This window comes from Ranitomeya imitator, chromosome 2, assembly GCF_032444005.1.
Source record: "Ranitomeya imitator isolate aRanImi1 chromosome 2, aRanImi1.pri, whole genome shotgun sequence".
In the NCBI taxonomy this organism is placed as follows: Eukaryota; Metazoa; Chordata; class Amphibia; order Anura; family Dendrobatidae; genus Ranitomeya; species Ranitomeya imitator.
The window spans coordinates 366,245,400-366,272,753 of record NC_091283.1 but is presented as its reverse complement, the minus strand read 5'-3'; the positions used below and the strand labels follow the sequence as shown (position 1 = coordinate 366,272,753).

General features: G+C 46.5%; 1 protein-coding gene across 1 annotated transcript in view; it reads left to right on the top strand.

Annotated features, from left to right (window-relative positions):
- LOC138663875 (zinc finger protein 182-like) overlaps nt 1-27,354 on the top strand; it is a 50,772-nt gene that overhangs the window by 13,023 nt on the left and 10,395 nt on the right. Inside the window, exons 2-6 of the mRNA XM_069750239.1 lie at nt 12,146-12,295; nt 12,425-12,598; nt 12,682-12,805; nt 12,889-12,986; nt 14,779-14,869. Of these exons, the coding sequence (XP_069606340.1) occupies nt 12,146-12,295; nt 12,425-12,598; nt 12,682-12,805; nt 12,889-12,986; nt 14,779-14,869 (637 nt within the window). The remainder of the gene's footprint in view (nt 1-12,145; nt 12,296-12,424; nt 12,599-12,681; nt 12,806-12,888; nt 12,987-14,778; nt 14,870-27,354) is intronic.

Here is a 27,354-nt window from a genome sequence, read left to right as displayed (position 1 = left end):
CTAAGGTGTTCTCAGATTCAAATATGAATCAGGAGGTGGTACTTCCATCATTTTGTCAGTTTCCCAAAAACCAGAAGGAAAAATTATATCATAACTAGGAAGACAGTGCTTAACTACTTGGAGGCAACTAGGGCCTGGAGACGGGATACTAATCTGTTTGTCCTTTTTAGAGGCCCTAATAAGGGGAAAAAAGCTTCAAAATCTACTATTGCGAGATGGATTAGGTCCACCATTAGCCTAGCATATGAGGCACAGGGAAAGAGTCCCCCAGGCAGCCTAAAAGCTCATTCTTCCAGGGCAATAGCAGCTTCATGGGCAGAAAAAGGGGGCGCTTTGGCAGATCAGATCTGCAGGGCAGCATCCTGGTCTAGTCTAAGTACCTTTTTGAAGCATTACAAACTAGACGTAGTGCCGTCTCAGCTAGCTTTTGGCAGGAAGGTGCTTCATGCAGTAGTCCCACCCTAAGACTCAAAAGATCTCCTTTGGTACTTCTCCATGGTGCTGTCAGGTGGTGACCTGGAAAATGGTAATTAGACCTACTGGTAATTGTATTTCCAGGAATCCATCCTGACAGCACTGGTAGTTCCCTCCCTATTTTAGTTAGGCTGCATACTTATGTGAAGTAACATTTGTATAATGATTATGTTCAAATAAAATTCTTTTTTGCATCCATCCAGAGGTGTTACTTTGGAAAATCACTAAAGGGTGGAAGGGGGAGGGTCCTTTTAATACAATTACCGATAGGTCTAATTACCGTTTTTTTGTTTGTTTGGTAGTTATAAGTAGGGTTGAGCGAAACGGATCGGACAAATTCAAAAATCGCCGACTTTCGGCAAAGTCGGGTTTCATGAAACCCGACCCGATCCTAGTGTGGGATCAGCCATGAGGTCGGCGACCTGCGCGCAAAAGTCGCGTTTCGTATGACGCGTTCAGCGCCATTTTCAGCCAATGAAGGAGGATGCAGAGTGTGGGCAGCGTGATGACATAGGTCTCGGTCCCCACCATCTTAGAGAAGCGCATGACAGTGATTGGCTTGCTTTCTGCGGCATCACAGGGGCTATAAAGGGGCATGCACGCTGGCCGCCATCTTACTTCTGCCAATCTTAGCATAGGGAGAGGTTGCTGCAGCTTCATCAGAAGAAGGGATATAGTTAGGAAGGGAAGATTAACCCCCAAACCGCTTGTGTTGTAGCGATTTCCGCTGTCCAACACCACCATTTTTTTGCAGGGACAGTGGAGGCTATATTTTTGTGCATCAGCTCTGTAGCTTATTAGGCTGCCTTATGAGGCTCCCTGATAGCTGCATTGCTGTTTGCACGCTGCTCTGCAAACCAACTGCTTTTTTAAAAGCAAAAATCCTGTTGCTCCTTTCTGCACAGTTATCTTGTTTATTTGTCCACACTTTTGTGTGCAGTAGTCCTTTTTATTGCTGCCATACTTTTCCTGAGATCATTGTAGAGAGATTGAAATTGTACTACAGTCCTTGCATTTTTTCATATCTTCCAGCCACTTTCTGCCACTTACATTGTGTTTTATGCACTGGGCCTGAGTTTTAGTTCAGTCTCCCCCCAAAAAGTGAGATTCAAATTATCACAAAGTGGATATACTTCTGTCCTGTTAGTTTGTCGTATATCAGCCAGCCACTTTCTGCCACTTAGATTGCGTTGTTATATACACTGGGCCTGAGTTTTGGTTCAGTCTCCCCCCAAAAAAGTGAGATTCAAATTCTCAGCAAGTTTATATACACCTTCTACCTTATTTTTCAGTACCATATAACGGTTGTTATTTTGGTTAGATTTTCCAAAAAATGAGGAAGTCAGCTGGAAGAGCCCGTGGGCGATTGTTGCCAGCTGCTACTGATGATGGTGGTGCATCTGGTGGTAGTGGCAAAAGCACAATAGCACCTAAGGCTGGAGGTGTTGAGCCAGCGTCATCGTCTGGCTACACAAAGCCTCGAAGGCTCCCTTATCTGGGAGTAGGAAAACAGCTTTTAAAGCCGGAGCAGCAGGAAAAAGTTTTGGCTTTCCTTTCTGACTCAGCCTCTAGCTCTTTCGCCTCCTCTTCAGAAAGTTCCAAATATAAAAGCAGCGAGTCGTCAGTGGATGCTCCCAGTCAGGAACAAGAAGTTTCCTTGTGTCCTTCACCCAAACGAAAAGTGAAGGATGCGTCAGGCGACACTACAGGTTACTCCATTGAGCTCTTTACACATACCGTGCCTGGGTTAGAACGGGAAATTATCTGCCCATTACAAGATGAATCGGACAGGGAGTGCACTGATGCACAGCCATAGCTAGATTATTATGCTGTTCCATTGACTCAGATGACTACATTGCCCTCGCAGTGAACTGAGCCAGAATCTGACCCTGCTGAGACTATGGTGCCCCGTCCCGAACGCTATAGCACCTTACACGGTGAAACAGAGGAAGGTGCACATGACATTGAAGAGGAGGTGATAGATGACCCAGTTGTTGACCCAGATAGCTCAGAAGCGGAGGAGGATGATCTGCAGCAGCCATCTACATCGCAACAGCTGTCATCTGGCAGGCCCGTATCAGGCCAAAAACGTTTGTCAAAAACAGTTTTAGGACAGCGTGGCCATCCGGTGAAAGTAGCACAGCGTGCAATGCCTGAAAAGGTATTCCATAGTAGGAAGAGTGTAGTGTGGCAATTTTTTAACCAAGATCCGAATGATCAGTCAAGTTATCTGTAAGAAATGCTCAAAGACCTTTAGCAGAGGGAAGAATCTTAAAAATTTAAATCCAACGTGCATGCTTAGACATTTAACCAGCATGCACTTGCAAGCCTGGACTAACTACCAAACGTCCCGTACCGTTGATGCACCTGCTCAGAATGAAGGTAGTCAGCAACGCTACATTGCTTCCCTCACTGTAAGGCCACCGGTTAGGACACCACCAGCAGCAAATGTGGAGGTATCATCGCAAGGCCAAAGCAGTCAGGGAATCACAAGGTTATTGGTAGGAAACACTGTACGTAGGCCAACATCGAGGATACCATCACCAACCCTCTCTCAATCCGCCATGTCCACCACCACCACTGCTAGTTCCACCATATGCAGCTCTCCAGTCCAGCTCACCCTACAAGAGACTCTCGTTAGGAAAAGAAAGTACTCATCCTCTCATCCGCGTACACAGGGTTTGAACGCCCACATTGCTAGACTAATCTCATTAGAGATGATGCCCTACCGGTTGGTGGTTGAAAGCAAAGCTTTCAAAGACCTGATGGCCTACACAGTACCACGCTATGACCTACCCAGTCGGCACTTCTTTGCGAGAAAAGCCATCCCAGCCCTCCACCAGCATGTCAAAGACCACATTGTCCATGCACTGAGGCAATCAGTCAGTAGAAAGGTGCACCTCACAACAGATGCATGGCCAGGGACGTTACATGTCCATCACGGTGCACTGGGTTAATGTGGTGGATGCAGGGTCCACAGGGGACAGCCATAGTGGGACAGTTCTGCCTAGCCCACGGTCTAGGAAACAGTTGGCTGTAGGCGTTCGCCACCCCTCCTCCTCGTCCTCCAGAAGCGAAAGCTCATCCACAGAGCGCAGTCGCACGACCACTCCATCCGCAGCTGCCAGTGTTGTACACGAGGTGTCCCATTATGGAACAGCTAGTGGTAAACGTCAGCAGGCTGTATTACAAATGAAGTGTTTGGGCGACAACAGACACACCGCGGAGGTACTGGCCGAGTACTTGCAGCAAGAAACGCAGTCATGGCTGGGCAGTGTACATCTTGAGGCAGGCAAGGTAGTCAGTGATAATGGAAGGAATTTTATGGCTGCCATAGCCCTTTCAGAACTTAAAGGGAAGGTGCCGTGATTTTAATTTTTGTATTAATAATTATTGATTATACAATCAATTATTTTTAATACAAAATTAAATTAACTACTTTAATAGTTTTTTATTTATTGACATTTGTGTGTGCCACTGGAGGCCGCCATTTTCATTAGTGGGGGTGTGTGTGTCTGGGAAGGACACTTGCACTCCTCACTTACGGCACACATGGACATAGGAGCCAACAGTCGGACCCCGACCACATCTCTTACATTGAGGCTGCTCCTCCTGCCTCTCAGCTGTGACCTGGACACGCCCACTGGGCTGCTACGTCACAGCTGTGAGAGGAGCTGTGAGAGGAGATCGCGGCCATTTTGTTTGCTGTGGGCTGCGAGGACAGAAGATGTTGAGGAGAAGCTGCTGGGAGCGAGGGTTTGGGGTAAGTATCTGCAGCATTAGCAGTGATCACAGCCTGTACTTATTACAGTACAGGCTGCGATCACTGCCGACCTGCCCTGTGTTGCTGAAAGCTTCCTCCCTCAGTCCAGGGGCAGGAAATCCCCCAGCAGCAGCAGTGTGTCTCCCTGTACATGGAGCGTTATGTGTGCAGCACTGATCTGTGGCAACACTTCATCACCCCACACAGTGACTGTCCCTGTAGATTGCAGCCTGGAGTCTGAAGCCCCATGATTCTCTGCAGCAGGGGATCCCTCCTGGTTACAAGGGGCGGCACCCAGGCTGGCCTGTAATGGTTAACCCTTCCCTGCCTGCAGCTGTGCATGGTGCAGGGGGATCAGTGTGCAGGCAGGCAGCAGCCTGGGGGCTTCACCTATGGATCAGGTGGGAGGTCTGCACAGTGTAAAGAGGTGGGCTATGGTTGGCACAGTAATAGTGTTCTAACATTTGGGCTATGGTTGGCACAAGGAAGCAGACCCAGGGGGTGATGACACTCAGCAAGCTCTAGCTGCTGTGTCACTACAAGTCCCAGCATGCCAGGACTGAGCTCCTAAGTGTTGTAGTCCTGCAGCTCCTCAGGTCTCCTGCCTGATCGTCCTACTATACAGTGCAGAGCAGAGGGCAGGTGGTCTGAGACTAGTGATCCAGGGAGCAGAAGAGGAAAGACTGAGACTGAGCCCTGACACCCACCCTAAGCTCACTGACCCACCCCATGCCCCCTGACACCCATCTCCTGCTCCCTGAAACCCACCTCAATCTCACCGACACCCCAAGCCTGCTGTCTTTCAGGACAAGCTGTGAGGATCGTCACCAGGGGCGTACATACAAATCATAGGGCGACATAGCATAAGGTCTAATTGCCCCCCCCCCCAAAAAAAAAAAAATTGTGGGGGTCACAGAAGGGCATAGCTCACAACTTTCCTGCCTTTACATAATAAATATACCGCCATATATATTTATTACATAATACTGCCATATAGGTCATACATAATGCTGCCAGATATATCTATTACATAATACTGTAATATGGACGGAACGTAATGTTGCCATATATATATTTTTTGCATACTGCTGCCATATAGATCAAACATGATGCCACCATATAATGTATATTTTTTTACATAATGCTGCCATATAGACCACACTTGATGCCGCTAATTATTATGTGTGACCTGTATGATGGCATTATGTGTGATCTATATGACAGTATTATATGTAATATGTATGGTTGTATTATGTTTGATCAGTATGGTGCAATAATATAAGAACTATATGACGGGATTATATGAGAACTGTATTGTGGGATTATGTGTGATCTATCTATGTGGCAGTATTATGTGAGAATTATATGGTGGTTTTATGTGTGATCTACATGGCAGTATTATGTGTGATCTGTACGTCAGTATTATATTCAGAAAGCGGACCCATTCTAGGGTGGTTCTGGCTGAGCACCTGCACGCGGGTCTGGGGTAATAGAGGGGACAGCATGACCTCCAGTTAGGTGTAGTCAGGGGAAGGCTGGTGAGGCGGCTGAAGAGAGGGGTCTCATTTTTATTGTTACTATATGGCTACATTTCCTTCCCAGCGTCACCCCGACTGTGCCTGTCGCCTTGCTTTCACACATCGCCAGGACAGGATCTGAGGAGGGGAATGGGGTCTGCATGCAAAGTCTGGATCAGAACAGGCCATCAATCCTCAGAAATGTTTCCTGGATTTCTGTGGAGCAGACGGTCCATCCACGTGTGTATAAGACAGCGCTCTATGTATAATCCCTGGCTGCGCACCAAACAGGGGGCCCCTATAGACCAGCACACTGCTCTCCTGAAATACTCTGTGCTGCTGTCACCCTGCTCCCTCCACCACATATCTCCCAGAATCCTTGCTGCCTGCCATGGTGACTGTCTACTTGTCAGTATAAGGCTGCTTTCACACTAGCGTCGGTACGGGCCTTTCACAGTGCGTCGTACTGACGCATGCTGTGAAAGAAATGCCCGACGTGGGCAGCGGAAGCAGTCTTGCGACGCTTCCGTTGCCCCATTGTAAGGTCTGGGCATGAGGTGGCGGAGTTTCGGCCGTGCATGCGCGGTCGAAAATGGTGGACTCGACGCACAAACGTTACATGCGTCGGTAATGTTAGTCTATGGGGAAAAACGCATCCTGCAGACAACTTTGCAGGATGCGTTTTTTCTCCTGAATGACGCATTGCACCGTACAGCCAAAATCGCTAGTGTGAAAGTAGCCTAAGGCTGCCGTCCACGCTCAGTATTTGGTCAGTATTTTACCTCAGTATTTGTAAGCCAAATCCAGGAGTGGGTGATAAATGCAGAAGTGGTGCATATGTTTCTATTATACTTTTCCTCTATTTGTTCCACTCCTGGTTTTGGCTTACAAATACTGAGGTAAAATACTGACCAAATACTGATAGTGTGACGGCAGCCATACTCTGCAGTCACCAACAAAATGGCTGCTCACTGGGTTCCTGAATATCATCCTCTCTAATCCCTTAGCAAACACCCATAAGGGGAGGAGAGGAGACATCACACACGTCAGCAGACTCCGCCCAGAATTACTGCAGTGCAGTAATGTGAGCTATTTGTACACTAGGTTTTTCTGAAATTTCAGCAGCTGCTCCCCCTAGTGTTGAAAAGTGGAAATTCCAAAACTTTTCAAATTATTTTTCATATTTTACTAAATTATAAACAAATGATAATATTTTTTAAGAAAATGTAATCATTAATTCTTTACATTTTTACAATTTCTGAAAAAATTTTTTTTTTTATGGCACCTTCCCTTTAAACACATACCTTGCCTGGCTCACACCTTGAGCCTGGTGGTGCAGTGCTTCCTCAAAAATTATCCGGAGTTACCAGCCCTGCTCCTGAAGGTGCGCAGACTTTGCTCGCACATCCGCCGGTCGCCCGTACACTCCAGCCGTATGCTGAACCATCAGCGATCGCTGAATCTTCCCCAGCACCGCCTAATAATCAATGTTGCAACAAGGTGGAACTCCACACTGCACATGGTTCAGAGGCTGTGCGGACAGAGGCATGCTGTAATTAATTTGTGGGAGGATACAGATACACGGGCAGGCACTTGGATGGCAGACATGGAGTTGTCTGGTGTGCAGTGGTCGAAGCTCCAAGACCTCTGTCAAGTCCTTCAGTGTTTTGAGGAATGCACATGGCTGGTAAGTGCAGACGACGCCATTATAAGCATGAGCATCCCACTAATGCGTCTGCTGATGCAAAGTTTGACGCACATTAAGGAGCTGGCGTCTGCAGCCGAGGAGGAGGGAAGGCTTGATGACAGTCAGCCATTGTCTGCTCAGGGAACTCTCCTGGACGAGGTGGCAGAGGAGGAGGATGATAGGGATGAATATTTATGGGAGGAGGATGCTTCTCAGGGGGCAATACAAACTGGTGGTGTTGCAAGGTCAGGTACAGGGTTTTTGTGGGACACAAGTGATGTTGATTTGCAAGAAAGTGCTCCTCAACCCAGCACAAGCAGTGAATTGACACCTGGATCACTGACCCACATGGCTGAGTATGCCTTGCATATCCTAAAATAGGACCCCCGCATTATCAAAATGATGACCGATGACAATTACTGGTTGGCCTGTCTCCTGGATCCACGATATAAAGGAAAATTACAAAATATCATGCCACATGAGAACCTTGAGCAAATATTGGTTACCAAACTAGCAACTCTTGTAGACCGTTTGGTTCAGGCATTCCCAGCACACAGCGGCGTGATGGTTCTCACACGAGCCGCAGGGGGCAACATGGCAGAGGTGTTAGAGGTGCACAAATCAGAAGTGGCGTTGGACAGAGGGGTTTTATGACCAGGTTGTGGAGTGATTTCGCAATGACAGCTGACACGACAGGTACTGCTGCGTCGATTCAAAGTGACAGGAGACAGCATTTGTCCAGTATGGTTACGAACTACTTTTCGTCCCTTATCGATGTTCTCACTCACAGGTCATTCCCCTTTGATTACTGGGCATCTAAAATAGACACCTGGCCAGAATTGGCAGAATATGCATTACAGGAGCTCGCTTGCCCTGCCGCTAGTGTGCTATCAGAAAGAGTCTTCAGTGCTGCTGGTTCAATACTGACCGAAAAAAGGACACGTCTGGCTACCCAGAATGTTGATGATCTAACCTTCATTAAAATTAACCAATCATGGATATCAAATTTTTTTGCCCCACCTTCCCCTGCTGACACGTAGCTTGCCGGAAAAATGTCTTGCTTTTGGCCTCCTCTTTCTGACTGCTCGAGTTCCTCCATTTGCAGCTGCTGAATGTCCACCTAAGGCCATTTTTATACTTCCCTAAATGGGCTGACTCCCCCACAGGGCCGTGGTCACCACCTGGCGCAAGCACCCGTTCGAGTGCCGTTTGCCTGGACAGGTGGGTGTGCCCACTCTTGGGCGACGGCACTGGCACAGATTCCCTCATAGTACAATGAAGTGTCTCTGACGGTGGTGGTGCACAACCAATGTCAGACACACCGTCGTAATATGAGGGGCCCTGTGCCAGTACCGCCGCCCACGAGAGAGTGTTGCCCCCCAGCTCGAACAGTGCTCTACCACTTGCAATACTTACCTCTCCCTGCTCCATCACGTTGTAGTCTGTGCTGTTAAATCCTTCAATGGCACTGCCAATACTAATTAGTTGAAATCATAGATGATAGTTAAAGGGCCACTGTCACCCCCTACAGCCGTTATAAACTAAAAGAGCCACTTTGTGCAGCAGTAATGCTGCATTCTAACAAGGTGGCTCTTTTAGTTTTTGGTGCATTTATTCCCAAAATAAAGCATTTTATAACTTAACCCCCCTGCTTGAAACGCCACACTGCCGTCACTCAAATATTCAGGGGCACCGGGCGCCGCCCCAACCGCGCCGTTTTCCCATGAAATCCGGCGCCTGCGCTGTTTAGTACTGGCTGGTGCAGGCGCAGTGAGCTCTGGCTGTCTGACGTCACATCCAGTCTTGCAGTCTGCGCCTGCACCAGCCATTACTAAACAGCGCAGGCGCCGTATTTCATGGGAAAACAGATCGGAGGGGGCGGCGCCCGGCGCCCCTGAAGATTTGAGTGACAGCAGTGTGGCGTTTCAAGCATGGGCGTTAAGACCTGCCTCCCTCTCTAAAGACAGGTATTTTGGAGAAGTTATAAAACGCTTAATTTTGGGAATAAATGCACCAAAAACTAAAAGAGCCACCTTGTTAGAATGCAGCATTACTGCTGCACAAGGTGGCTCTTTTAGTTTATAACGGCTGGAGGGGGTGACAGTGGCCCTTTAAAATATACAGGGGCCCTGGCCTCCATTTAGACCAGTTAATACTTTGCGCCTACTACCACTGTCTGCTACTCAGCAGAGGAGCCCACCCCTGTACCTAGCTATGCCACCTGTTTAGTCCTGTTACCAATTTTGAACTGCATTTAGCCTACTTTAGTATTTGGGCCTACTAACTGTGTCTGCCACTCATTACAGTTGTCCTCCACTGAACAAAGCATTGCCGCCCGTTTAGTCCTGTTACCAATTTTGAACTGCATTTAGCCAACTTTATTATTTGGGCCTATATCCGTGTTTCCTCCTCATCCTGCCCATTGCCCAGCCACTGCTAGATGAGTCTGCTGGTACATTGACCCAGACCACTACATTCCCCTTGCACTCTACACAGCCAGAATCTGACCCTGCTGAAAGTCAGGTTCCCCTTCCCGCATACTATACCACCTTATACGGGGGCAAAGAGGAAGGTGCAGATGAAAGTGCAGGTTCCTTCATTAGGTGGGGGGGCATACTCGTTGACGACGTCACTGACACAGGGCCCCTCATAGTACGCAAAAGTGTCTCTGGCAGTGGGAGGTGCCACCTGCCATCAAAAACGCCGCCGTACTATGAGGAGCCCTGTGCCAGTGCCAACGAGTGGGCCCCCCCTGCTTGTTCAGGATCACAGCACTTGCAAAGTTGAAATACCTCTCCCTGCTCCACCACCGTGACGTATTCCGCGTTTCCTGGGCCCACGAAAATCTTGAGCCAGCCCTACCCCCCCCACAACTTCAGCCAAATGACCCCCAGTTTTCAATGCGTAACTATTATTATAAAGTAAATTAAGATTGACAAGCTTAAGTAATAAGAATTGATGTTTTTGGCATTAAAATGGGCACTGTAGGTGTTTTCCTGTCCTCCACTCCCTGCCGACTTTGATTCCCCATTGACTTGCATTGGGTTTCGTGTTTCAGTCGGCCCCTGACTTTTCGCAATAATTGGCCGATTTCACCCGACCTAACTTTTGACAAAGTCGGGTTTCGGGAAACCCGACTCGATCCAAGAAAAGTAAAAGTCGCTCAACTCTAGTTATAAGGGTTAAAAGTTGACCAGCAATTTCGAATTTAAAAAAAAAAAAAAAATTATAAAACCCTTTTTTTAGGGATCACATTACATTTGAAGTGAGGAGTTTATATGACTGAAAATACCCAAAAGTGACACCATTCTAAAAACTGCACCCGTCATTGTGCTCAAAACCACATTCTAGAAGTTTATTAACCCTTCATGTGTTTCAGAGGATCTAATTTTTTTTTTTTTTATTTTCACAAGGGTAACAGGAGAAAATGGACACTAAAATTCATTGTGCAATTTCTACTGAATACGCCGATACCTTATTTGTGGGGGAAATCTACTGTATGGGCGCACAGCAGGGCTCGAAGGGAAAGGGCGCCATTTGACTTTTTCAATATAAAATTTGCAGGAATATTTAGCGGATGTCAATGCCATATCATGTTTGGAGAGCCCCTGATGTGGAAACCACTCACAAGTGATCCCGTTTTAGAAACCACACCCCTCAAGAATTTTGTCCAGGGGTATAGTGAGCATTTTGAACCCACTGGTGCGATACAAATTTTGTTAATAGGTCGTCATATTGAATATGTCGTCATCAGTCTTGAGTGTATGTGCTCTCTACTCAAGCTTGCATTGGGTGCTCAGGTATGCACTGACTATTACAAGTGCTCGAGTGCCTGCCCTTTTTGATTTTGATTGCTCTGATGGGGCCTATTACAGTGATCAAATGGAATCAATAGGAAACATTTCCTGCTGTTGCCGGGTAATGGCCGGCAGATCTCGGCAGGCTTACTGTGCATGTGCCCACCATTTTTGGTTCCAGGAAGGTGACACCTGGCAGGGGCACTGATCAGGAGGAATCGGGGGTTGGCGGAGGTATCGGGGGGGGGGGGGCAGCATTTCTCTTTCCTCTGACATGTAAATCATGTCAGAAGAAAGAGAAATTATTGAAACAGCCGCATGTTTCTTTTTTTGTGATCACCGAAAAATCTGTCCCTGATCATGTTCTCCGAGGGGAGGCTACAGGGAATAAGTCCTCATAGCCGGCCGCCTTTTGTGCATCTTCAGTCGCTAAGGGGTTAACATTTATTCAACATGCCCCTCTGGGGCTATTTTCTACAAATTTGAAGGGCAAGTAGCATCCAGCATTAAATAAATATAGCCTTAGACTGATGGGAGGAGTGCTCAGTCTGAAATGGAGGCAATAACAACCTTCAGTAGTAAACTACAAAAATCTTCCCTGCACCTCCACATAGAATAAAGCAAGTGTGAGCAAGATGCCATAACTGCATAATACACAAACAAGAGAATACAGAAGCTTCTGTGAGTTAAGGTCACATAAGGTATGTACAGCCAGTCAGCAGCTGAAGTAGTGAACAAAATAGACAGCTTACAAGCTGACTGTCACCAGTTCAACTAATGTTCCAGTGTATATGAACTAACACAGCATCTGCATGTTATATCTCCTCATATGTTCCATTATTATCTCCAGTAATTGTATTATTACACTGGATTTTTTATGATGTTACATTGTCCTCTTCCCATTCAGATCCCTACAATATCGGATCCTCCCAGTGTAGATCTTTTATTTAAGAGAATTTTCCTGATTGACACGCCAAGGATGTATAGGGACAGAGACAAGATGGCGGAGAGGATATTACACCTCACCCTAGAGATCCTCTTCCGGCTTACTGGAGAGGTGAGAGATTCTGATGATGTCACATTACATCATTCTTATCTATGGGAGTAACAGATGGACAGAACTGGAGAGGTGAGGACTCTGGAAATATATGTAGTGAGATTTATTAATGTGTCTCTCCATGACCAGGATTACACAGTAGTGAAGAAGACCTCTATGGAGCGCTGTCAGGACCCTGTGTCTGAGGGATGGGGAAGACCCCTGAGCCCAATCACAGGGCCCCACCCCTTGATACATGAGAACATCAATGACCAGAAGATCCTTGAACTCGCCTACAAGATGATCGAGCTGCTAACTGGAGAGGTGACACCACTGGGAATGCTGGGACATTATATAGTAATGCTATGAAGGGATCAGGGTGATGATGGTATCATTGTATGTGTCAGGTTCTTATAAGGAGTCAGGATGTCGCCGTCTATTTCTCAATGGAGGAGTTGGAGTATTTAGAAGGAACCAAAGATCTGTACAAGGATATCATGATGGAGGTTCCCCAGCCCCTTACATCACCAGGTAATAGACAGGACTGAATACACACAGCCTATAATTATTTGTTTGTAAAGAATAAATTCAGTCCCTGTATGTGTTTCCTCCAGTTCTATCCAGTAAGAGCACAACACCAGAGAGATGTCCCCATCCTCTTCTTCCTCAGGACTGTAAGCAAGAAAATCCTGATGTTCCTCAAGATCATCAGGTAGATGGAAAGAAGGTGTTGTGAGATCTCCCCTATGATGTGTAGACTGCTGTGAAGGTCTTGTACTCCGTCTTGTTTTATCCACTAGTATTATGTTTTGTACTTATGTAATGAGAAGAGTGGAGATGGCGGGATAAGAGCTGATCATATACAGTGGGGCAAAAAAGTATTTAGTCAGTCAGCAATAGTGCAAGTTCCACCACTTAAAAAGATGAGAGGCGTCTGTAATTTACATCATAGGTAGACCTCAACTATGGGAGACAAACTGAGAAAAAAAAATCCAGAAAATCACATTGTCTGTTTTTTTAACATTTTATTTGCATATTATGGTGGAAAATAAGTATTTGGTCAGAAACAAACAATCAAGATTTCTGGCTCTCACAGACCTGTAACTTCTTCTTTAAGAGTCTCCTCTTTCCTCCACTCATTACCTGTAGTAATGGCACCTGTTTAAACTTGTTATCAGTATAAAAAGACACCTGTGCACACCCTCAAACAGTCTGACTCCAAACTCCACTATGGTGAAGACCAAAGAGCTGTCAAAGGACACCAGAAACAAAATTGTAGCCCTGCACCAGGCTGGGAAGGCTGAATCTGCAATAGCCAACCAGCTCGGAGTGAAGAAATCAACAGTAGGAGCAATAATTAGAAAATGGAAGACATACAAGACCACTGATAATCTCCCTCGATCTGGGGCTCCACGCAAAATCCCACCCCATGGGGTCAGAATGAACACAAGAACGGTGAGCAAAAATCCCAGAACCACGCGGGGGGACCTAGTGAATGAACTGCAGAGAACTGGGACCAATGTAACAAGGCCTACCATAAGTAACACACTACGCCACCATGGACTCAGATCCTGCAGTGCCAGACGTGTCCCACTGCTTAAGCCAGTACATGTCCAGGCCCGTCTGAAGTTTGCTAGAGAGCATTTGGATGATCCAGAGGAGTTTTGGGAGAATGTCTTATGGTCTGATGAAACCAAACTGGAACTGTTTGGTAGAAACACAACTTGTCGTGTTTGGAGGAAAAAGAATACTGAGTTGCATCCATCAAACACCATACCTACTGTAAAGCATGGTGGTGGAAACATCATGCTTTGGGGCTGTTTCTCTGCAAAGGGGCCAGGACGACTGATCCGGGTACATGAAAAAATGAATGGGGCCATGTATCGTGAGATTTTGAGTGCAAACCTCCTTCCATCAGCAAGGGCATTGAAGATGAAACGTGGCTGGGTCTTTCAACATGACAATGATCCAAAGCACACCGCCAGGGCAACGAAGGAGTGGCTTCGTAAGAAGCATTTCAAGGTCCTGGAGTGGCCTAGCCAGTCTCCAGATCTCAACCCTATAGAAAACCTTTGGAGGGAGTTGAAAGTCCGTGTTGCCAAGCGAAAAGCCAAAAACATCACTGCTCTAGAGGAGATCTGCATGGAGGAATGGGCCAACATACCAACAACAGTGTGTGGCAACCTTGTGAAGACTTTTGACCTCTGTCATTGCCAACAAAGGATATATTACAAAGTATTGAGATGAAATTTTGTTTCTGACCAAATACTTATTTTCCACCATAATATGCAAATAAAATGTTAAAAAAGCAGATAATGTGATTATCTGGATTTTTTTTTTCTCAGTTTGTCTCCCATAGTTGAGGTCTACCTATGATGTAAATTACAGACGCCTCTCATCTTTTTAAGTGGTGGAACTTGCACTATTGCTGACTGACTAAATACTTTTTTGCCCCACTGTACGTGACTTCTCCATCTGTCTGACTTTTACAAAATTTGTTTCAGGGTAAAGATCTGACCCATATTAATACTACAGAGACATATGTGAGGGGTGATGAGTGGTGTAAAGAGGAGATTCCTACATATGACTACCCAGGTGAGTACTAACCTCTAAATGTAGAGAGGTCACAGATTCTCCACAGTCACTGAATGGGGCTATCTTATCCGGTGTAGTCCGGCCAAAATTGTCCCTATTACTTTGGGCATTGCAAGTCCTTCTGTTGGAGTGAGACCTGTCCTGGCCAGTGTTTAGGGCCTGGAGAGGGCACACTAGTACCTGGAATTAGAAGATGCTGACTCTTACCTTCTCAGATCTCTAAACTGCAAATCCAAATGACCGCATACGTAGAATGTGCTGACAACATGAAAATCACGTGAAGAAAAATATAATCTATATGGTGGGCCTTTCTTCTATGACCAGACACTAGTCCAAGACCTTTTTATTTATATGCTCAAATATAAACAGACACATATACAATTATATTTTTTTCCACCTTTCTTTTTCGATTTAAACGCATCCCTGACAACTCACTCCCAGTCAGATGAGAGAAAAGAAAACACAGTTCCATCAATTACCCATATTTCAAAATTTTTTGCTTCAACTTACCCTAGCAATTTATTGGAATGTGTAACTTGGCCCAAGCTGTTGTAGGAAATATTCTAAATGTTCTAAATATTTTTAGAAGTTGTTCAGTCCTTAAAAATCATTCCCCTTGCAGATAACTGTGAAGAAATTAAATCCCTAGTAGAACAATCCATCTTGACTCTTACAAAAAAGATGAAATGATGAAACGATATTCAGCCTCTTCGCAACAAACGATTCCCTAATTACCCGACAGTCCCAATACATGAGATCTGCCACCTCTGAGTTACAATTGAGACATTTAGATTTTTTTTTTAAATTTAAATCAGAAGTTTTTTATTGAAAGATTTTGAATACAAACATTATAATACACACAAGTGCCCCACAAGTTCCCGATCTCTCCCACCTCAACAAAATACACTGCTCAAAAAAATAAAGGGAACACTAAAACAACAGAATCTAACTCCAATTAAATCAAACTTCTGTGAAATCAAACTGTCCACTTAGGAAGCAACACTGATTGACAATCAATTTCACATGCTATTGTGCAAATGGAATAGACAATACGCTCTCAATAAAGGAGTGGTTCTGCAGGTGGGGACCACAGACCACGTCTTCGTACCAATGCATTCTGGCTGATGTTTTGGTCACTTCTGAATTTTGGTTGTGCTTTCACACTCGTGGTAGCATGAGACGGACTCTACAACCCACACAAGTGTCTCAGGTAGTGCAGCTCCTCCAGGATGGCACATCAATGCGAGCTGTGGCAAGAAGGTTTACTGTGTCTGTCAGCGTAGTGTCCAGAGGCTGGAGGCACTACCAGGAGATGGGACAGTACACCAGGAGACGTGGAGAGGGCCGTAGGAGAGGGCCCAGCAGCAGGACCGCTACCTCCGCCGTTGTGCAAGGAGGACCAGGAGGTGCACTGCCAGAGCCCTGCAAAATATCCTCCAGCAGGCCACAAATGTGCATGTGTCTGCACAAACGGTTAGAAACCGACTCCATGAGGATGGTCTGAGTGCCCGATGTCCACAGATGGGGGTTGTGCTCGCTGCCCAACACCGTGTAGGACTCTTGGCATTTGCCGCACAACACCAGGATTGGCAAATTTGCCACTGGCGCCCTGTGCTCTTCACAGATGAAAGCAGGTTCACTCTGAAAACATGTGACAGAGTCTGGAGATGCCATGGAAAGCGATCTGCCTGCAACATCCTTCAGCATGACCGGTCTGGCAGTGAGTCAGTAATGGTGTGGGGTGGCATTTCTTTGGAGTGCCGCACAGCCCTCCATGTGCTCACCAGAGGTAGCCTAACAGCCATTAGGTACCGAGATGAGATCCTCAGACCCCTTGTGAGACCATAAGCTGGTGCGGTTGGCCCTGGGTTCCTCCTAATGCAGAACCTCCTAATGCCAGACCTCATGTGGCTGGAGTGTGTTAGCATTTCCTGCTAGATGAAGGCATTAAAGCTATGGACTGGCCCGCCCATTCCCCAGACCTGAATCCGATTTGAGCACATCTGGGACATCATGTCTCGCTCCATCCACCAACGTCACGTTGCACTACAGACTGTCCAGGAGTTGGCAGATGCTTTAGTCCAGGTCTGGGAGGAGATCCCTCAGGAGACCATCCGCCGCCTCAATGGGATATTCATTTTGATTTCCATTGATAATTCTTATGTTCTATTGTTTTGAACACATTCCACTATGCAATGAATAAAAATTTGCAACTGGAATATTTCATTCAGAGATATCTAGGATGTGGTATATTAGTGTTCCCTATATTTTTTGAGCAGTGTACAACAAGATATATTAAAGTGCAACATACCCAGTAAATTGGATTCACATTTCAGTAAAGGATAGGAAGGCTGGAGTGGCCACTAATATACCATTTGTCCGAATGTCTAATGTATTTCGTCATTTGCTAATATGGATCAAACAACATTGATTCCGCATGTACAATTCCATGAAAATGTACTTAGGAACTTTTCCACATTTTCTTTAATGTTACACATGCAAATATAAATGTATTGTCTTGGGATTTATGTGATATACCAATTACCACCAAAAAGTAGCAAATATTTGTGAAATGTAAAGTAAATGATACATGGTTTTCAAACTATTTTAAAAATACAAATAAACCTATGAAAGATCATAACTCTTTTCTAGAAGGTCCTAGGGTAGTGGTTTTGGCGCCATTGGAAGCAGCCAGGCCCCTGCTAGACGTTGGGACAAAACACCGCTTTGCTGTCTGGTTTGTACTGACCATTCTATGTAACTCCATATCCTTTGGTGCCAGAACGAGTTAAGACCCAGATGGTGCCCCCCATTATCTGGGGATCATGGAAATATACACAATGTAGGCTAGGACATATAGTATCTGTATAGCGCCTTATGGAATTGTAGATGACTCAACAAAGCAGTTTAGACCACATGTTATCTACATTGCATGCAAGCCTTTTATTCAGCTCTGAGCTGACTCAAGGTGTGAGATCTGTCACTCATATCCCATTGAGACTTGACCTTCCTGCTGAGCTAGCTGGACAGTGAAGGGGGTGTTATAATCCCATTTCAGATAGGATACAAAGGCTTGTTATGAAATCATGTCTTCAATTCTTCAAAATGCACTCAGCTCGCCTGAGTGTATACTTTGTAGGACCACCTTTGTCTACAATTACTGCCACAGTGATTTGGTGTCTATCTCTACCAGCTTTGCAATTCTGTAATTTTTTTCTCCTCCTTCTTTGCACACTCGCTCTATCTAAGTGAGATTGGGTGGATGCATCTGTGAACAGCAATTTTCATGTCTTGCCACAGATTCTCAATGACATTTAGATCTGGACCGTGTCTGGGCCATTCACACATATGAATATGCTTTTATCTAAACCATCCATTTTAGCTTTGCTAGTATGTTCAGAGATGTTGTCTTGCTGGATGGTGAACCTACCTTTAAGTCTTTTGCAACCTCTAATAGGATTTCTTGCAGGATTGCTCTGTATTTGCCTCCATTCAGCTGTCCTATTCTGGCTAAAGAAAAGCATCCCCACATCATGATGCTGTCTCCACTGTTTGTGATGGTGGGGATGGTGTTTTCTGGGTGACGTTCAGTGTTAGTTTCTTGCCACACAGTGTTGCCATGCACAGTGTTGCCATAGTGTTTTGTGTTTAACCAAAAAAGTTTTACTTTGGTCTTATTTGACAGGATCATCTTCTTTCAAATGCTTGCTGTGTCCCCTACCCAGCTTTTTGCAAAATGGACTTATGGCTTGCTTTCAAGAATAGCTTTCTCCTTGCCTTTCTTCTCTAAAGGCCAGTTTTGTGGAGTATTCAACTAATAAATGTCCTGTGCACCGATTCTCCCACCTGCGCTGTGGATTTCTGCAGCTCCTCCAGAGTGACCATGGGTCTCTTGGCAGCTTCTCTAGTTCGTACACTCCTTGCTTGGGATGTGTGTTTGGGTGGATGGCCATATCTTGGTAGATGTTCAGTTGTGCCATACTCCTTTCCTTTTTTGATGATGGATTGAAAAGTACCATGTGAGATGTTAAGAGCTTGGGCTATTTTTTTTTTTATAATTTAACCTTGCTTAACTCTTCTCTACAACTTTATCCTTGACTTGTGTTCCTTGTTTTTCATGATGCTGTTTGATCCCTAAGTTTCTTAAACAAACCTCTGAGGCATTCACAGAACAGCTGCAGTTATACTGAGAATAAATTACACACAGGTGGACTTAATTTACTAATTATGTAACTTCTGGAGGCATTTGGTAACTCTCGATTTTCTTTAGGAGTATTGGACTTCAAGGGGCTTGATAGAAATACACGTCACAATTTTCTGATTTATATTTTTAAAATAATTAGAAAACAACTTTATTCCTTTTTCATGTCAGAAATACTTGCTACTTTCTGTTGGTATGTCACATAAAATCACGATAATATACTGTGAGGGCTTGACACACTCAGCTGCTTCTTAAGGTAGACATAGGAGCGTTTTGGTAGTAAATTACCTGCTGGTGTATTATAGTCAGCATAGACCAAAGCAGGGTTCAGGGAAAATAAATAGAGCCTTCCTGGCTTAACGGAAGACAAAACAAAGTACAAAAGAGTCGAACATCATGCTCTACTTCTTCATGCGCAGAGGTCTAATGTTTGATCATCAACTGGTTTTGTCTACATAACTTGCAATTTTTATGTATATTTTAGAAATGTTATACAAATATATTTTTCCAGGATGTCCCTCCTGACAGCACCATGGAGGTTGTCCGTCCATCCTTCCTTATAGAGACTGGAAACACATGAGTTTAAAAGACCCCTCCCACCCACACTCCCCAGTGTGTTTACTGTCCCTGTAAGGACAGACACAAGAGAGACATGGAGGTTGGGGATGGAGCTCTGACTCTCCTTGGATTACCTTGCGGGCTCAGGGGGATCGGGGGTCCATCCTTTCCTTCCCCCTGTCAAGAGGTCCGAGTCCGACACCCCCAGAAGGGGGGTTCCTCAGCTATGCGCCCAGTGGAGCAGGAGCTCAGGGCTTGGAGATGCTTCCCTCCCAGCGGGGGCTCTCGACGTCCATCGCTGGCAGCCACATACATCACTTCTGGGTGCAGAAGAACAACTTCTGGTTGCTTTCCAGGCTGAAATGCTATGTGCATCAGCGGTGAGGGGCGCTTTTCGGTGACGTCAGACGCAGGGAAGCTGGCATGCCACCTTGGGGGATTCCGGGAGGACCTGCTGGGGGGCACTGGGAGAAGACAATGTAGGAAATACATGCTGCCTTGGTCTGGATCAGCATTGAGGACTTCGTGAGAAATGTTCCCTCTGAATCACAAATGATTGTGAGTAGCCTTAAAGGCAGGGGTGCTATAACTGATGATACCATGGGTTAGTAAGCTGTTCTGTATTTGCGTTAGGACAATACAGTACCAGCCACGATGACACCTGCACCCAAAATGACCGGCAAGTCCTCTGGAAAATCCAGGAGATGCACAATCTGCAATAACAAGTTACCTGAGGCATGGGCTAAACAGCTATGTGAAATATGCACCCTTAAAGTCATCAAGGATGAGCAGTCCTTCTTTCTGACGGAAATGCGCACCATGGTTAGAGAGGATGTCCAGGCTTCTATCTAGGGTCTCTTTCCAGCGCAATCACCCCAACAGGGTCCCTGTCCCAAGAGACCTAGATGGGAAATGGAGCAATTCTCAGAAGATGAGGACCAGTCCATAAGCTCAGACTTCAAGAAAGAGGGGGAGATTACCTCGAAACCTCCCTGAGGTGGGCAAGAGGTACCTCTTTTCTTCAGATGACACAGATGAACTACTGCAGGGTATTAGAAACACAATGCAGATAGAGGAATCCCAGAAACCACAGTCAGTACAGGACGAGATGTTTGGGGGCCAGCGGTCACAGATACATCGTGTGTTTCCTGTAAACGACCACATCCAGTCAATGATTATGGGTGGGAGGTTGCCGAGAAGCGCTTGGTCATTCCTCAGGATTAGTGTTGAGCTACCTCCCTAGTGTTCGTGTTCCGGTTCGGTCTGTCGAACAGGGAGGTGTTCGCCAACTGTTCGTCGAACACCGTCGAACCCCATTGAAACCAATGGCAGGCAAACACATACAAACACATAGAAAACACCTTAAAAGGTCTCCAAAAGCTGACAAACTGCTCAGAAGACACAACAAACACATGGAAAAGTCACAACTACATATAGTCATACGAAAAGAAAAGAGTTGGAGGAGTAAAAGGAGGAGGAGACACAGATATAGGCATGTCATGCCCTTCTAAAATCAGGAAAGGCTGGAGTAAAAATCTAAACTCACTATACCAAACACCCAGATGTCTTGACAAGAAAAATAAAATAAATATCTTTAGGTAGAATGGCGGCGGGTCCATTCAGAACACTTTCCTTAGAAGACATAGTGGTACCCCTGTTGGGAGTTGTGCCCAAAAATGATCCCAATACATTCAGACTAATCCACCATTTGTCATATCCAAGGGGCAGGTCAGTGTTATGACCTGGTGGTTAGGAGCACCCAGAATGACTTGATAATTAAACCTCATACAGGACGAGCTCTGGGATGTGGGAGCTCTGCTGACCGCAAGCCCTAATCCTAACACACACACTAGAAATAGCCGTGGAGCGCTCCTGACCAGACCTAGGCGCCTCGTCACAGCCTAAGAACTATCTAGCCCTAGAGATAGAAAATAAAGCCTACCTTGCCTCAGAGAAATTCCCCAAAGGTAAAGGAAGCCCCCCACATATATTGACTGTGAGTAAGATGAAAGTCACAAACGCAAAAATGAAACAGGTTTCAGCAAAGGGAGGCCAGACTTACTAAATAGACAGAGGATAGGAAAGGTAACTTTGTGATCAGCACAAAAACCTACAAAGACCACGCAGAGTGTGCAAAAAAAGACCTCCGCACCGACTCACGGTGCGGAGGGGCCACTCTGCATCCCAGAGCTTCCAGCTAGCAAGACAAAATCATGAAAACCAGCTGGACAAGAAAACAGAGAACAAAATAAGACTATAAGGAACTTAGCTTCTGCAGGAGAAGGCAGGTCACCAGAGAGATCCAGGAGCGAACTGAAAGAATGCAAAAACATTGACAGCTGGCATGGAGTAACGATCTGAGAGGAGTTAAATAGAGCAGCCAACCAAAGGATAAACCACGTCACCTGTGTAAGGAACCTCAGAAGCAGCAGCTTCACTCAAAGCCACCAGAGGGAGCCCATAGACAGAACTCGCCGAAGTACCATTCACGACCACAGGAGGGAGTTCGACAACAGAATTCACAACTGGTCAGTAAACGACAACAACATCGACGCGGAGCCAAGTACAGTACTATGTACTGTACCTCCTTTGACGAGGCAATCAGGCGGGTCAAGAAGTTGGTAAGGGGCACCCTAATGGCCAAAACAGACATTGAGGGGGCGTTACGGTTACTACCTGTGCCTCCGAATAGTGTCCTCCTATTGGGCTGCTTCTTTGAAGGAGCATACTACATAGATCGCTGTTTGCCCATGGGGTGCTCCATATCCTGCCCACTATTTGAGTTGTTTAATTGCTTCCTCGAATGTGTCGTCATGGACGTTTGTAAGGCGGCACATATTATCCATTACCTCGACGACTTCTTATGCCTGGGCCCAAAAGATTCGCCACAGTGTGAAAACACGCGGTGAGAGAGCTGGCGGGAGAGTGGACACCCCAGAGCCGAAGGGTTAGATTGAGAAAGAAAGAAGGTGGTGTAGCTTGCTTCATGGGTGGTGTACGCTGCTGAGTAGCACCAAATTCTACTAAGCCCAAAAGGATTTCCTTTTCTAGATGCCATTACAAAATAGTAATTAGGTAAACAGGCGGTGTAGCTTGCTTCATGGGTGGGGTACGCTGCTGAGTAGCACCAAATTCCATAAGGCCCAAAAGGATTTCCTGGGCCAGATGCCGTTAAAAATAGTACTTAGGTAAACAGGCGGTGGGTGGCTGGGCTACTCTGCTGACTAGCAGACACAAGCTTTGGAGCAGACCTCTGAATCCCAGGCCATAGTATGAGTAAACAATTCTGCAGATGACCCCACCCACGTGGAATTGACGATGGCAACGTCAAGTAAAACTCAGCAAGGGGACTAAATAGTCTCCATTTTTTCCAAAAAAACGGCCACAGACTCCACTTAAGTGGCATCAATTTCCCCAGAGTTTTTTAAAACAGTTGGTGAGGTGATTTTCAAAAATCATCAAGCTTTTAGTCTCCCCAAGATGACACAGGGGTAGAAAAGTCCTTGCGGATCCAGGATTTGTTCATCTTGATGAACGTTAGTCTGTCTACTTTGTCACTGGACAGCCGCGTGCGCTTATCTGTCAGCACACCACCAGCAGCGCTGACCACACATTCAGAGAGAACGCTGGCTGCGGGGCACAACAAGATCTCCAAGGTGTGCGTGGCAAGCTCAGGCCATTTTTCAAGATTGGAAGCCCAAAATGAGCAAGGGTCCAGTTCCACAGTCATGGCATCGATGTTAACTTGGAGATACTCTTGTACCATCCTCTCTAGGCTTTGGCTGTGCGTCAGACTTTTTGTTCCCTGTGGCCTTGCAACGGATGGTCTAAAAAAAATCTTGAAATGATTGGAAAAAACTTACGGTTTGAGTGATGACTCGATAGTCCCACGGTTGGCAAGTTAGAACTCAGAGATTCACTTCGTGCACCACTGGTGTTTTGTGGAAAAGCAGATGTTAGATTTTGTAACAGTCTCTCCTGATACTCCTGCATGCGTGAATCCCTTTCTATGGCAGGAATTATTTCGCCAAATTTGCTTTTGTACTGGGGATCTAAGAGTGTGGCAATTAAGTAGTCGGCATTACTTCGGATTCTGACAATCCGAGGGTCATGTTGCAGGTAGTGCAGCAAGAAGGCACTCATGTGTCTTGCGCATCCAGGAGGACCAAGTCCTTGTTGTCTTGGTGGTGGCGAGGTAAGAATCATGCTTCCTTCGTCTGCCCTCTCCCCCCAACCTCGCACAACAGAAATTTGATCAAGGTCTCCCTCATCTGATGAGTCTTCCATGCCCAGTGCCAGTTCGTCCTCCACTTCTTCCTCGCCTCCTGCACCTTCCTCAACAGTTTGGCTGCTACCATGCGCCCTCGGTAATCCCTCTCCCCCAGCCTCCAATGCCAGCCGCCTTGGTGCTACCAACCTTCTTGACCTTGGAGATATGATCCCTTCTGCATACGACTCCTCCTGTTCCTCCTACTCCTCCTCCTCTTGTTCCACCACCTGACTCCGAGCACTGTGTAAGGTGTGCTCCAGCATGTAAATCACCGGAATGGTCATGCTGATAATGTCATCGTCAGCACTAAGCATCTTCGTTGCTATTTCAAAACTGTGCAGAAGGGTGCATAGGTCCCTGATCTGAGACCACACCTGCAGCGTGGTTTGCCCCACCTCTTGATCTCGTTGGCCCAGGCTATACATCATAACGTATTGCACCAGGGCTCGTCGGTGCTGCCACCGTCGCTGCAACATGTGCAGAGTTGAATTCCACCGTGTGGGCACATTGCATTTCAGCCGGTGAACTGGCAGGCCCAACGACTTGTGTAGAGATGCAAGTCGTCGAGCTGCGGGATAAGAATGGCGGAAGTGAGCACACAGCGACCATGCCCTCTGCAGAAGCCCATCTAGTTCGGGATAGTGGGATAAAAATTGCTGGACAACCAGGTTCAAAACGTGAGCCATACAAGGCACATGTGTGACATTGCCCCAGGGAAGGGCCGCACCCAGGTTTGCAGCATTGTCGCACACAGCATTCCCTGGCTGCAGGTTGAGTGGAGACAAGCATTGATGGAACTCGGTCTCCAGAGCTGACCACAACTCCTCTGCTGTCTGACTCACATTTCCCAGACATTTCAAAGTAAACACTGCCTGATGCTGTTGAGCCCTGGTGACAGCATAGTGAGGAGGTGTGCAGGATTCCTTCTGCCCAGTTACAACGTGGGTGGCATTACCAGACAGGCTGTGGGTGCAGGTGGAGGACCGAGAGGAGGTTGAGGAGGCAGAAGCAGTGGAGGAACTTCTAGATACAGAGGATAGACGAGCAAATCGTGGGGGCGGCAAGACTCGGACAGCAGCCCCTTCTCCTGATGTCGCCGTAGTTACCCAGTGCCCAGTCACCGACATGTAACGCCCCTGTCCATGTCTACTCATCCAAGTGTCTGTGGTGAAATGCACCCTGTCACACACAGAGTTACTCAAGGAAGCGGTGATGTTGTGTGCGACATGCTGGTGTAGCGCAGGCACAGCTTTCTTTGAGAAGTAGTGGTGGCTGGGCATCTGGTACTGGGGCACTGCGACGGACATAAGATCTCGAAAATCCTCTATGTCCACCAGGTCGGAAAGGCAGCATTTCTGTAGCCAACAGAAATTCAACCCGTTAGCTTTGTCATGGCTAGTAGGAAATGGTCTTTTACTTGTCCACATCTGAGGGACTGAGGGCTGGCTGCCGTGCTTAGACGGAGTTGAGTAGGGTGTCCCCGGCAAACTGCTGGTCTGTGAGGAAGGTGCAGGCGGAGATGTTATGTTGCCTTGATCAAAATGTGGTGTCGATTTCTGAGAGCGCTGAACACCAGCGGGTGTTTCAACTAGCAAATGTCCTGACGACCTGCCAATCACACTGGCTGTTGCGGGTAAACAGGTGGAAGGTCTGCACAGAGTATGAAGAGGATGCGGATGCACTTGATGGAGCAGACGGTGGTTGACTCGGCCTACTAGGCCGCATTGTAGCACAGTGAGCTTCCCACTGCAACTTATGCCTCATATCCATGTGACGGTTCATGCATGAAGTACTCAAGCTAGTGATTTTTTTGGCCTCTACTGAGATTTTGTTGACAAAACTTACAGACAACAAGAGTTGGGTCATCCCTTGCGATGTCAAAAAATGCCCAGGCTATGCAAGGCTTAGAGCCCGTATGACCTGAAGAGACACCACGACTTCTGGTCTGAGGCACAGTTGCGGTTGAGGATGCAGTTGTTGACGTGCTTCCAGTACTCCGTCTCTGTCCAGGAAGGCGCACCGTTACCTCATCGTCAGACTCGTCACTAGCATCTTCCTCCACCTCCTCTGCTAACCTCATGGACTGGCGGTTGACAGTAAGTGGGGTCTACAAACTCGTCATCATCATCCTGTGTGTTCTCACGCCCGTCGTCCTCAGAGCCAACCTTTTCCTGCCCTGACCGAAAAGTCAGGTTTTCGTTCCAATCAGGTATCTCAGTCTCATCATCATCTTCCTCATTGTCTCCACCAACAGGAATTACAGTTTGGGAACGAGGGTCTACATTATGCTCAGAACCTTCTTCATCTGGGCCTGGATCCTACTCACAAAGATTCTGGGCATCAGTGCAGATCATTTCCTCATCTGGATTCACCGAAGCTCTGGAGCAGACCTCTGATTTCCAGGCTATTGTATGCGTAAACAGCTCTATAGACTCAACCATGTGTGTTACCCCATGCTCAGATGGGCAGCTGGAGACTTGGGAGCTGTGAGGAAGCAAGTGCGATTGGGGTGACAACTCGGAGGACTGGAGTAGTTGTAATGTTGAAATTGACATGGAGGAGAGCCCACTTGAACGAGCACTTGATATCCGTTCAAGCACCTGCTGTTTTTGTGCCTCATCTGGAATTTTTGGCGATGCTTGTAGCGATGGTCGTAAGAAAGGGATTATATCAGATTGTCCACGAAAAGAAGTAGACATTTTACTTTGGCTGGAAGATGGTCTTTCTTCTGCAGATGTTACTGCTGCTTGATCACCTACCCCACGGACACAACCTTTTTTTCCCTTTCCAACATGCCTATTCCCCTTTCCACCAGCAGCAGGCCTTTTGCCACTCATTTTAGTGCTTAACTAATTGGCAACTCTGTATCTGTAGTTGTTAGCACAACAACCGATGGATGAAAACCGAGCAGAACTGAGTGCCCAAACTGTGGTACTAGGCCCAAAACTAATAACTGGATTAGATGCAGTGAAAATTGAGATACACAGGCGGTGTAGCTAGCTTCACAGGTGGGCTACTCAGATGACTATCAGACAATGCTTCTAGCCCAAAAGGATTGGCTGAGCTAGATTACACCAAATGCTGTGACAAACACTTGCACAGCACTGGCACAGACCTGCCTGGCAATCAGTGCTATAAACTGCTGTAACCTACCCTGAAAAAGGGCTGATATTACAACTAGTCCCGATTCCTCCCGAATCCCTAAACCGATCTCTCTGACAATTCACTCCAAAAAAACACTATTAATCTGTGTAGCGCCCACAGCAGCAGCGGTGCCGTCTAACACTAAGCTGCAGCAGTGAGGAAATGGTGGCGACGGGGCAAATGGCTGGTTCTTATAGGGCAAGGACATGTGACATACACAGCCAATGACACATGCCCTTGCTTGTGTGCATCACATGCACATTGCTGTGTGTGTGCGCACTGCTGATAGGCTGAGAGATTGCACCGCCCCAC